The following is a 13,755-nucleotide window of genomic DNA, read 5'->3' as shown; positions in this document are numbered from 1 at the left end:
ATCAAAATGTCAAAGAGACTTCCGGGTTGCCTCTTTTGAGTCGAGCTAGTAAGCTATTGAACATGACCATTAACATGAACATTGAGCAACATGACCAAGACATATATTGCCACCAAAACATCATAGAGACATAGGGGTGATTTCTTTTTACTTAGGATGTAGCATGTAGCCTTTAAGTATAACCCTGGGAAATGCCTAAACATTCTCTAGCAACCATTTAGAGCACCCTAAAAATCATAAAACTACAAAATGTGGAGACATGAGGTTGGGCTCTTTTGACTTGAGGCCATGTATTGTGGCAATTGGTGGGATATTGTGGTGATGAGATTTGCCACAGAAAACACCACTCACATTTTCTTTTTACTTTATTTAGTTATCTTACACATTTTCGCTACTAAACAAAATGTGTCTTGTTTTAAGGATATTTAGCAATTTTTACTAATAAACAAGACAACAAAAAAAAAAAACAATGCTAAAAGTACAACTGTCCTCAACACGTAATGTCCATGGACAATCTGTGTTTTAAAGGAGCATCAGTTGAAAACTTATTTAATAATAGCCATAAAAATTTTTCTGGTCTTACTGAAGAGAGAAGTTCCGAAGCAATCTGCGTACGGGGACTGAGTAGCTCAGTGAGTAAAGATGCTGACTACCACCTCTGGAGTCACAAGTTTAAATCCAAGGCGTGCTGAGTGACTCCAGCCAGGTCTCCTAAGCAACCAAATGGCCCGGTTGCTAGGGAGGGCAGAGTCGCATGGTGTAACCTCCTCGTGGAGTTAAACATGGATGCTGCAGAGAATAGCGTGAAGCCCCACATGTGCTACATCTCCGCAGTAATGTGTTCAACAAGCCACATGATAAGATGCATGGATTGACAGTCTCAGAAATGGAGGCAACTGAGATTCGTCCTCTGCCACCCAGATTGATGCAAGTCACTATGCCACCATGAGGACTTAGAGAATGCATTGGGAATTGGGCATTCCAAATTCGGGAGAAAATAAAAATAAAAAATAAAAAAGCAATCTGCGCATGAGAGCCATTCTCTTGCATCCTTGTTTACTTTACACTACAGCTAAAACCATGTGGAGGATTATGACAGGAAGATTACAAATAAATAAACTAACAGGATGACAATGCATTCCACAGACTATGTTCAAGTTACCCAGGGATTTAGGGATTTTAAGCAGCCTGGCTGTGGTGGATCTGAATTGTGCCCAAATTTCTTTGAGCCTGTCAAACTGTGAAAACTCACCAAGAATGTTTGTTGGCCAAAAGTGTTTGGAATGGCTCAAATGAGTCACTGAGGCTATTGTGTTTGGACCCCCTAGCAGCACATGCAACATAAACCATGCTCCAGATAAGTTAGCATCCTACGAAAAACTGTCAGTAAAAAACTTTGAAATTCACTAAACAGATAAATGCAGTGGTCAAATCAAGTTTCTTTCAATTAAGGCTCTTAGCTAAAGTCAAGAGTTTTTTATCATTTAAAGAGTTCAAGAGAGTAATACATACTTTCATTTCCTCTTGTCTTGACTACTGCAATTCACTGTACACAGGAATAAACACATCTTACATTAATGGCTACAAATGGTTCAAAATGCCACTCGGAAATATGAACATATCACCCCCGTTCTACTTTCTTTGCACTGGTTGCCAGTCCGTTACAGAATTTATTTTAAAATGTTGTTATTAGTTTTTAAAGCCTTAAACAGATTGCCAACGGTTTATCTTTCTGATCTCCTGAACATTAATTCACAGCCTTGATGCTTGAGATCCATACACAAGAAACTCTTGAAAAGTCAAGGGATGATCGTGCTTTTGCAGTTGTAGGTAGGTATAAACTATGGAACAGTCTTCCAGTATATCGTACAAATATTGAGACAGAGATAAAGTCTACCTTTTTGAGCTGGCTTACAAATAATCTCAGAGTCTATCCTTGGTTGACGTATCATGTGATGGGATGTCTTTCACATTTCTATGGGTGTTTTATATTGATGGTCTTAAATAATTGTTTTAAGTAATTGTTATGTTATGTTCTTGTTGCTGATGTTGTACAGCACAAATGTCAACCAGTGTTGTTTTTATTTGTTCTCTATTAATAAATGATTGATGGATTGATTGATTGATTGATATTTATAGACTTTGGTTTCACATACAGTTAAAGTAATAAGGAAAAAGCACTAATTAATTATGCATATTGCTGCCCAAACTTTTCATATCATTTGAAATGACTGTCACCAAGTCATAAAGTACTCAACAAACATGTTATCAGATGCCAAAGCTTTATAGAGCAAACATTAAAGTTCATTAATGGGAAAATTCTGTGACCATAAAACACGTCTATAAAATATAAAAGTGTTATTTAAATAAATGCAGTTTCTTATGTTTGATCTATTGTGTTGTTGTTTAACAGACATTCTGCAGTACAATTTGTTTGGTAAATTGTTTTTTAACTCATTTTCATAAATTATGATTCTTCATAGAATGACAATCACTACGTAAAATGGGTGCTGATTCTCCTGCATTTATGAGTTATTAGGAAGCACAAGTCTTTAGAAGTCATTTTCTTACTTGCTCCACCCTTTCCAACACCTCTACTTCTCTATAGTAAATAAGGCTGTGTGCGTTCTATGATAAATAATGCTCTTTATTATTATGTATTTAATGAAGATCAGATCTCTGGTTTCATGCAAATATCAACAACTTTGCACACATGTTCTACAAGCCATAAGGACAGTGATTTGTTCAAGATCTCTGCAGTTTGCCTCCAAAAATTAAAAGGATTCTTGTTATTTTTAAAGGCTGCATAATAATTTATTACAAACTTGGCATAGAGCTGGCCAGCGACAACGACTACCCCAGAACGTCTACAACAGCAAAACAATTCAAAGTAACTGAAAATGACATTGCAAGCACATATCATGGCTGCTTTTTTTTGTATTACACAAGGTTACTCAATTTTAAAATGCCATTATTAGAAACCAGAGACATAACTAATTTAAGCAGATGACAGAGCTAGTTTTCAAGCAACCATATGAATTACTGCTCAGATACGACAAGGACTGTATCATATCATGTTACAAGTCTTCAGTGAGTAATACCAGCATGACTATTTACAAAACCTTTCACACACACTGACTCACTCAGCACAGGAATGATATCAAAGAGCTATTCTCACCCACTGATGTTGATTTACTTTTGGCATGCTACATTAAAATACAAAACAAAACATTAAAAACCACAGCACATGTATATATGTTTTTCTGTGTTGAATATGTGAATCAATAAAAAATTGTTAATCAGAAAAAACCCAGAGCACAAGAATGGATCACACCTGTGATGATTAAGTGGGAAAGAAAGACTTTTCTACTGCACGTTACGGTCTGACTCACCTCAACTCTACTCACTTTATGTTTGAGCTTGCATTTCCACTGCAGTTTAGTGCCATCTCAATGTGTGTGGGATTATAGACTGATCGTCAAAGTTGCGCCGCCACTACTGCCGTGACATCATCTTAAACACGACACAAACTGACCAAAACAATAGCATGACCGCTAGCTGTTAGCTACTAGCTCATTGTGCTGCATAAAGCAGTTGTTGCATGGTGATTTTACATAAGTTTAACAGTTAAATTGGCCTGGTTGTTTAGAAGTAAGCTTCCAGTAGTTGGTCAACTAAATAAAGTGAAGCTTTAAAGCAGAGTATAGTGTTAACATAACACCATCCTCCATCGTGGCTGAGTCCAGGGCACACTCCCTCCCATTGCTCGCCGGTTTAGATAGTTAGACCACTTCCACTTTTTTTTTTTATGGTTCTGTAGTTACTTGTAATTTTTTTTTACTTTTCTCTACACTGTTGGTAGGGCAGGTGGTCGCCATGTGCGGCCAACAGCTGAGGCACTTCCTGAGAGACATTTTCGTTTTGCTCATCGTTAACGAGTGGACCGTCTGCACCTCGTTTATTAACCACGGCATGGTTTTGCACACAGCCATTTCTTTTTTCACAATTCGAAAGTCGTGTGAACAACTGATACCGTTATTGCTGTTGCTAACTTTAAAACTAGCAGGTTGATGTAGCGTGTCGGAAATCCAGTGACGCTGGTAGTGACGATTCTCTTGGACCAATCAGTGATCTGCAGGATTTTGACGTCACATTTAGTATCGGCTCGGTTCGCTTGGAACCTCGACCGAGGTGGTACTAAAAAAAGTATCAGGTACCAGGTACTATCCACAGTGGAAAACCCCAAAAAAGCGAGCAGAGTCGAGTTGAGTCGAGCCGAGTTGTACCGTGCAGTGGAAAAGCCCCATAAAAGGCTATGAAGAACACATTTACATTTATGCATTTGGCAGACGCTTTTATCCAAACCGACTTACAGTGCACTTATTACAGGGACAATCCCCCCGGAGCAACCTGGAGTTAAGGGCCTTGCTCAAGGGCCCAACAGTGGCATCTTGGTGGTGCTGGGGCTTGAACCCACGACCTTCTGGTCAGTAACCCTGTGCCTCAACCACTGAGCCACCACTGCCCCCGTGCACCACTGCACCACTGTGCATGTTCACATGCACCACTGTGCATGTGAACACATGCACATTCAAGCAATAAAATGTACAAATATCAGAAATAATATTATGACTATATGCCTATTAGCTACACAGTTTAAAGTAAATGTAAAATGTAATAGTTATTTTATAAGATTAAATTTAACAGATACTTAGAGTGCCTTATTTAAATGATTCCTTGCTCTCTTCATCTCCACGAAAGAAATCAGGTTTCCATCTTTCCCTTTTGTACCAACCATGTGCAAAACACTACCTTTGCAAGGAATGCTTCTACCGTCATCTTCAGAGCACCTTCTTTGCACTGTTCCGCTTGAATGTATCCTGATTTTAATTTGGTAGAGCCCCATGGGTTCCTTATCTCATTGAGTTGGCATGGTTCAGCAATATTGTGCCCTACATGGGATGCTGTTTTGCTCCTGACAAAACAACATTACCCACAGTGACACCAGCCACAGGTAACAAGCATCAACCCATCTGACCAATCTTTCCTTTCTAGGCATTCACTGACTGTAAAAGCATTTTTGGCTCATTTTCCAATGCGAGTGGTCAATGCAAATACAAAGCTTGCAGCCATGACGGTTCTGGGTAGGGCTGAACGATTTGAACAAAAATGTTAATTGTGATAATTTTGAAAAATATTGTGGTAACCATTTGAATAGCAATTTAATTAATATGATAATAAGAAAGTATAATAATAATAATAATAATAATAATAATAATTTATTAATAATATTATACAATAGTATCACACTTCTTTAATAATTTTTTAACTTGCATGTGCCATTTCCATGCAGTCCAGTTGAACCCTTAAGCCTTTATTTTATTTTGGCAGAAACATTTATTTTGGTGGAAAACTAAAGGAAAATGTTTTGTTTGTAGTCGAGTTGACAACAGTTTTAATGCAGTTAAACGTGCTCATCCACAAAAACCCAGAGCTACGGGGTTACTAGATATAGTAACTTTTTGCACACTGAATGGAACTTGAGCACACCTTTTAACCCCGAGCATGAGAGGGAATTTTTGTGTATCAAGTATAGACCAGCTCCGAAAACACTGTATCATGAGCCTCATGCATGCTCAGACTATGTTTAATACACTACAGATAGAACAGAACTGCTCAGAAACCACTGAACTCGATTGTGTTGCTATAGGGTTGCTTAGGTGTTCTGAATGACATTGCTAGGTGGTTTCTAGGGTGTTGCTAGTTGGTTAATTTCTGACCCAAGTCAAAAGAGCCCACTTCTTAAGTCTTTATGATTCTATGGTCCCGATATATGGCTCAGGTACCACCATAAGTGTAAGCCTATGGGAAGTCTGTTTGCTTTAAAAAGTAATAGCACCACTCTATATAACAAGTTGTACGATATGAAGTATCCACTAACAGTGCACATTTATGCACCAAAGTTTAAATTGTGGAGTTATGGGTTTATTGAAATTTGAATGATGAGATCCAATTTACTAGCCCTTTCTACTACAATTTTCTAAAACAAATCTGGAACAAAGATATATGCACATAAAAACAAAAGAGAATTAGTTCTTACCTGTAACTTACTCTTCCTTCTGGTCAAGCTTCCTGTCCAGTTACTTATTCGCCTAAATCTGTTCCTGATCGACTCTTTCTTTACAGTCATCTCTGGAACCGGCTTAGGTTTCCGACAAGGCAAGGTGAAAGATGAATATTGCCCCGGGCACCCATCAGTACTGGGTTCCTCCATCACAGACACAAAGGAGGATCTGTGTTTTAAAGACTGCAGATCCTTAACTGTGGGGAAGGTGGCAGCAATTTTGTGATCCCTGTAGAGGTCAGCCATAGTAATGCCAGGCAACTGCTGAGCAAAAACCCCTAGATTTGCCGGGGGAATACTTTGTATCTCACTGCTAGGGGACACATTTTCTGAATCATTAGGCTCCAGACCAGTGCCCCAGGGCAAGTCATACAAGGAACCATCCGAGCTTAGGGAACTTCCTTTTCTGCTCTTTAAGCTGCCAGATGCCTGCGAATCTCCAAGATGGGCTTCTGCTGTTAGACCAGAAACACAAGAATTGAACTCTACAGTAGGGGAAAACTTGAGAAGCTGAACAGGTCCAGTGCAATCATCCAAGAAAAGGGTACTGCTGCAACTGTTGTTAAATTCTACTCGTACACTGCCATCTTTCTTGATAACGACCCTGGGACTGCTCTGATCTTCAAGGTCCTCAAGCATGGGACGTCTTTCAGTTGTCTTCATTGTGTTCAAAGTGAAACCATCACAGGCTTCTTTACCATTTTCTCTGAGAGTACCATAAAAGCAGCCATTTTCAGGTATTGTCAAGCAGCCTCCAGGCAACAAGCCATCTGAAACCCCATTCCACTGACCACTGGCACCACTCTTTAGTTTATGAGCGATATAGTCATAATGGTGGGATAATGTGTGGTTGCTTTTCGACTTTGAGGTTCTGGACTTTAATCTAGAGAATCCTGACCCAATGTTCCAAAAGCCGTGAGGCGATAAAATGTCCTCTTTGGCAGGGCAGAGCTTCAATGAATAGGGCTTTTGTCTGCCTGGGAGTAGACTATTGCTTCGAGAGCCCTGGATACTGTACTGGCTCTCAGAGTTTCCCATCCCAGATCTAGAAAGGCAAGTGAAAAATTCCTTCAGTGGCATTCTTATCAGGTTTAACATCATAAACCCCTGGCTAAACACTATGCTTGCCCCATGAAGACAACTTACCTTAACCCCCTTGAGGTTGAAGCTCAGCTATTTATTTTAGAGCTCTCCTCTTATGGATAACAACCACAGATAGATTTGTTACTCTTACTCAGTTACTGTGCTTCGTTTGGTCATGAATTTAACATGTTGTCACCAAAAAATAAAACCTTAGAGACAATCGATTGAGACTCTCGAGTAAAGTGTGTTGGAATAATGTCCCAGAGGTAATGGTAGTGATATGATACAGACTTACCATGGATGGTATATGGCCTCTTATGGCCCTGCTGTCTGTTTGTTCACCATCTCTTTTTTTACTTGATGCCTCAACTATGTTATGGTCATCTGTGGGACAAAAAAGAACATATAGTCTTATAAAGCCATGTACCACAGGTATTAAATGTGAAACACAACTAACAAATGTGGTCAGTTTAAAAGGATTGAAATAAAAAGTTCTCCAAGGTTACACATTCAGTTTAAGACTCAGTGACTTATGAAAGAGCTATTGGCCTCTCTATGTCCCCATGCAAACTTTAACATTACTTGTATTTTCTCCCAATGACGTCATGCCTTTTTTCCACACAAATTCCAGAGAATATTTTTGGTCTGCAAGGCCAAACAAGCTTCAAGCTGGATACCTCCCAGTCTACAATATGACTATGAACATTCAAAGCTTGTACATTACAAACATTACAAGAAAACAGTGACCATGTTAAGCGATCTCAACTGAGTGAAGAAATTATGCTGCCTTGTCTTCACATGATCGGATTTATCGTAAATACCAGTTTCCTACTCGGAGGTTGCACATGGAAGCCCCCTTAAGTCATAATTTCCAGTGAGAAACTGGGATAATGTTGATACCAGAGTTTCTATAAACATTCAACGTGTCGGAGAAGAGTATAGTTTCAATAGTGAATAATATTTTACAGCTACCATATTATCACTTGCTGCTTCAGTCAAATAATTTAAGTATATCAGTAGATATTTAATGCTTATTGTGTATTTTTACACAGACAAAATAATGTATTTTACCAAAATGCCTTCATTGTCAGCCACTTGGCTAGCATGATTTATGGTGTCAAAATAAGAGTACCCCAAGAAATATACATGAATGAACCTGACATCCTTCAGGTTTCCAACAACAAAGCACTAGAACGTGACATGCTCGTGCCCAAAAACAATGTAGGTGTCAAAGTAGGTAGTGCACTGAGTCACAGCCGCTGATCACATAGGTCAATGTTAAAAGACATTAATTAAAAGCAGATACCAAATTTTCCTGAAATTTTTGCACTGGTAAGCGGTTTCGAACCACAGCAACGGACTCAAAAACATCTTTTTAGATAGATTTAGTTACAATTTATGTCACACCTGTCCTTTCTTTGATTTCCCTAGAAGTATATTGGCGCCTTAAACTGCATTATCAAAAAGTCACACAACTCTCAGCAGGATAATGCCAAAAGGCTCTCCAAAATCAAGTTGTGGCCATGCAAAAGGCACATCCCATAAATTCAGAAAATAATAGGAGCCTAGAGCTAAATGGTCTTTCCAACAGTGTCATATCATTTTCCATTGCATAAAGATAGTTAGTGTACTGCTGTTACATAAGAGTATAAGTTATTATTAGACATGCAGCACTCCAGATCACTTTCCCCCTCATCATATTACAGTCACTTGACAGCAGCAGCTGAACAGTGTTATAATGTATAAAGACAGGACAAAGGCCACTTTCACTGAAAGCAACAGGAAGTGACAAAATGAAAAGTCAGGAAGTTGTTCTGGAGACAAAAGCCATGTTCACACACACACACACACAAACTCATGAACACACACGCACACACACACACATGGTTAAGACAACTATCCTGGCCCAAAAGGACAAATCATGGGTTTAAAAAAAAAAAAAATTAAGGCTGTCAATCAATAAAAAACATTTTTAAGAATTAATTACATGATGTGCCAATTACTCAATCTAATTATTTGCAATTAATCACAATAAAAAAACAACAATTAATATTTGCAAAGAAAGGGCCACAAATAAAAATTATTCAAATATATATTGATTATAAATTATATGAAATTCTATTTACAAAATTATAAAATAAAATACATAATAAATATAATAATTAGTAGAATTAAAGTACATTACATTATTGTTGCAGACGAATAAAACATTGATTAGACAATACAAAAAGTGGAACACTTTGTATGTGTACACATGCATGAGACGGATGCTTTTGGAGTGTCTCAATTTGGTTGTATCACATCATAAATGTAGCATTTTTAGGACGCTTTGTAAAGGTAAACGTAGTTTGAAACTTATAGAAACACGTCTCGAGACCCCTGCATTCGGAGTTGTGCTCCGTCTAACTGCGTTTGAATGCAAGAAATCATCCTATTCAAGGTTTGCTGCCTGTACAGCTGTGCATTGCCTGTAAAGCCGGAGTTGCACTTACTGCCCCATGCTGACTTGGACTCTGCTGACTTGAATTGCTCTGATGGAATGGAAATTCCTTATTGTGGTCTGGGGGTATGATTAATTGCACAACTTTTTTAATGCTTTATTTTTTCTATAATTCATCAAATTGAATTAAATTGACAGTCCTAGCATTATATATTACATAATATAAGACAGTACAGTTTATTTTACATTATGGCCAAAATAAGAGAGCTGGTTGGTTGATGGTTGAACAAGACTGGATTTTTGCTCTGTCCTGAAAAAGTCTCCAAATGACCATACTGATCGAATAAAAAGTCTCATGACTTCTCTATTAAATGCCAGCTGGTGGAACATTTCATGATGTGACCATCAACAAAAGCCTTTCCATCTCACAAATCTTTCTGAAATTCTGCAGATAGTGACAGAGTTACATACTGACAAGAGTTCAATAAAAAATCAAAACCCTTCTCTGAGAACCAACATGTAAACATTGTTATTAGATTTACATTTATTTATTTAGCAGAAACTTTGATGTAGTGACTAACATATGAGGAATGCAACAACAGAAGTGATCACCGTTATTGTAAACACACTATATGTTCAAAAGAGGTAAAGGTAAAGTTAAAGTTAAGCAACAGCAAAAGCCAGTGCCGTAAGTACACACCTGCAGCCTGGAATACAAAGCTTTGAGGGTTTTGTTTGTTACATTTACCTCTTAATCTAGTTATTAAAGAAGAGAAAGATAGTGATAAAAAAAAACATTCAAAAACATCTTTCCCTTACCTTTGTGGAAAAGCTTTAATCTATTTTGCTTTGAAAAGCAAGCAAGAAAGATCCAGTCTCTCTGATCTCAACCTCAGTGTCAGCGCCCAAAGAAAGACTTCTACTCAGACGAGACAAACTGACTCACACACAAAACCACACACACACGTGGAAAGACCCGCCCTGGTTGCGAGTTACTCTGACTATGGACAGCACTGATTCAGTATGAGAGGAAAATCTGAGCGCCTCTGTTTTGTGTGTTCCAATCAAGCCAGGCCGGGTTTCTAGTTTATTTGGTAATGTAAACTCCACAAAAAGTCCACTTGAAGTTACGTCTCCATTTGGTCAAAGCTGAAGATGCTGCACCAACTGCAGTTTTCCATGCAGGTCTAAAGGCGACCAAATGTCCAGAGCGCTGTGTGACCCTACATTCCACTATCACCCCCACACTGAGGGGCAGTCTGCAGCCCGCCTGAAAGCGGAGGAAGGGAGGGAACATTGAGTGGAGGAGGAGGGGATGAAGCTGGATTGGTTTTCAACTCCACGGGGAGCAGAGATCATAGTGCCAAATCTCTGCAAAATTTGATTACAGTGATGTTAGATGTCAAGTCTACATACATTTACTGGATACAACCTTTTAAGCAAGCACAGCAAATGTTGCTTTTGCCCAGCAAGCCTCAAATCCAACATGCTCTGTGAAAACACACGTTCTTTCTCAAGACATTGTTGAGGTTAAACAGAACATTCATTGGGTAAACCGCAGCAGTATGAAGGCAAAAAATAGGATTACGGCTTATCAGACAAGCCTGAAGACAAATTTCTCCCAATGTGATTTCTCATATCACTTGTTGAAAGTCAACAAATAATTAAAAGTAAAAAAAAAAAAATTATAATAAGCGAATTAAGCGGAAATAGAAAGCCAAAAACATCTCTCAAACATACTCAAGAATATCAGCAAGTATATTTCACATAAAGATACTGTTCTACACTCTAAGATGATTAGTGTTTTTTCCAAAAAAAAAAAAAAAAATAGAAACATCTATCCATCCATCCAGCAATCTATATCCATCAACAACCTAGCTCGCAACCAAGCAATCTATTTATCCAGCAATCTATTGAGCTAGCAATCTACATATGCATCTATCTATGTAGCTACCCAGATAGCACACACACACGTCCCCGAGATGTCTATTTTAGATATTTTGATCTGGGAAGCATCACAATCTGATAAACATCTTCTTAACATCTTAAAAAGTTCAGATTTATGAACATTGTAAATCATAAATATCTCAAAGATATCTGCTGAATGTCTAATAGACATCTGAGAGGAAACAGATACAATACGTCTAATAGACATTTGCAGATGAGCAAACAAGGTAAAATAGTCATCTTCCAGATCTAATCACACACATCTAATAGACATCTGGGAGATGTACGTGTGCTATCAGGGTAACAATCTAGCAATCTATTTATCAGCAATCTAGCTAGCAATCTAGCAAGCAATCTAACAATCTATTGAGCTAGCAATCTAGCTATCTGTCAAACTAGCATAGCTAGCTAGCAATATTTCTATGTATCTATCTAGTAGCTATACATCTAGCAATCTAGTAATGTATCTATCAGCAATCTATCTATCTATCTAGTAGCTATCTAGCTAACAGTCCAACAATCTATCTATCTAGCAATCTATCTATCAGCAATCTAGTTAGGAATCTATTGAGCAGTCTAGCAATTTATCTAGCAATCTAGCAATATCTCTATCTAGTTTTTAATAAAGATAAGCATCCAAAGGATGATCCCAATTAGCCAGATCATATATTAAAAGATGTCTCGTGGTGACTTGTGATTAGCTCAACAATGAAAGAGCGCAATGAGTAAAGAGGATCAGGGTGACAAAGCAGATCTGCTATTGTGAATGCTCAGAAAAGAGCTGGTGCTTTTGAAATAGGAATGTCTTTGTGGGGATTAGTAGCACCAAGTCATACATATTCACTAAAGGCATGGTCCTGCTAATTACACTCAGAACAATGCTCTTGTCTTCGCAGGGCTGTCCACAAAGCTAATTAACAGCATCTGTCTGCTCAATCAAAAGTGCACTAACTATATAAAATAGAGCAATAACACATGAGCAGGATTAATTAGATTTAGTGTGTATGATACAGGCCATGGTTTTCGTTTTGCATCAGTTTGGCAAACACAAGTTTCACAGACCAATAAATCTAACAAGCTTCAACATAAGACCCATAATGATATAAACTGAGCGAATGGTCAAGACAGCAGCCACCCTGACGCTATTGATCGCAATGGCCAATACACACATCATCACATAGTTAGAGGTCTATCAGAAAAAGAAAAACACTATATAGGGGACAAAAACAGCAGCTGTGCAAAATGGAAGTTAAACATGAATCTGAAAAAAAAAATTACAGTCCATCTATTACTACTACTTCAGCAGTGAAGATTGGCATTTCAGTCAATGAACGACTGTATAAACTTGTTTATCACAATAGGTTCTACTGTCGGTTTCCATGCCCAAGTTCTTGGCTTCAATCAGCTTGTGTTCTTGTCAGTTTTTTACAGTTCAGTGTAGCAGATGAGCTGACAGACAGACAATGGAGATGGACAGAGATAGGTCACCCACATCACTCGACACTCTTGCTGACTCTCTTTAAACTCCTGTTCAAAAGAGCTATACGTCAAGGATGATCCCAAGAGCTATCATGTAGTTTCAGTGTCTCTATCTTAACTGACACAAATGTTAAAGTTGTAGCATAACAACAACTCTCTATATAACAAATAGCTCTACCTATTACCTTGGGGTAACACTTCTGGTTGTCAATGTGTGTCGGTTATGTTCCGCAGAAAAAGTCATACAAGTTTGAGATGACATTTTGGTGAGTAAAGGAGAATTATAATCTTTGAGTGGACTATTTCTTCAAGACATGTTTTCAGAGAATACTTTTCTCGCCTATTTGCAAACTGTGTTGCCTAAATCTAAGTTTAGTGACATTCATTCTGAAAGAGCCAAGTCATGACTATAAATGTACACCTGTACCTGAGTATTGTTGCTACATTGCCTACATTAAGGATCTTCTTCTTTCAGCTTCTTTCAGTTTTTAGGCCAGATGCCCTTCATGATGCAACCCCCAGTGGCTGGGGGACACTCACTCACACCTATGGGGCAATTAAAGTGGGGGAAAACCAGAGCACCCAGAGGAAACCCACACAAACATGGGGAGAACATGCAAATTCCACACAGAAAGGCCCAGTTGAGCCGGGAATCTAACCCAGGACCATCGTGCTGTAAGAC

At 38.3% G+C, this 13,755-nt stretch overlaps 1 protein-coding gene across 5 annotated transcripts in view; it reads right to left on the bottom strand.

Moving 5' to 3' along the window:
• The window catches only part of tiam2a (TIAM Rac1 associated GEF 2a), a 172,324-nt gene that overhangs the window by 103,568 nt on the left and 55,001 nt on the right, over positions 1–13,755 (bottom strand). For 2 of the 5 annotated variants that reach the window (XM_052154135.1, XM_052154134.1), the window contains exons 2-3: positions 7,503–7,591; positions 6,101–7,169 (exon numbers count right to left, since the gene is read on the bottom strand). In XM_052154135.1, the coding sequence (XP_052010095.1) occupies positions 6,101–7,162 (1,062 nt within the window). In that variant the 5' untranslated portion in view covers positions 7,163–7,169; positions 7,503–7,591. Of the gene's footprint in view, positions 1–6,100; positions 7,170–7,502; positions 7,592–10,466; positions 10,875–13,755 lie in introns of those variants that run through there. The other 3 variants (XM_052154137.1, XM_052154132.1, XM_052154136.1) reach the window with 3 other exon arrangements.

The sequence above is a fragment of the Xyrauchen texanus genome, chromosome 22, assembly GCF_025860055.1.
Source record: "Xyrauchen texanus isolate HMW12.3.18 chromosome 22, RBS_HiC_50CHRs, whole genome shotgun sequence".
NCBI classification, from domain to species: Eukaryota; Metazoa; Chordata; class Actinopteri; order Cypriniformes; family Catostomidae; genus Xyrauchen; species Xyrauchen texanus.
The sequence above is the reverse complement of the archived record's forward strand: the minus strand, read 5'-3'. Positions and strand labels throughout refer to the sequence as shown.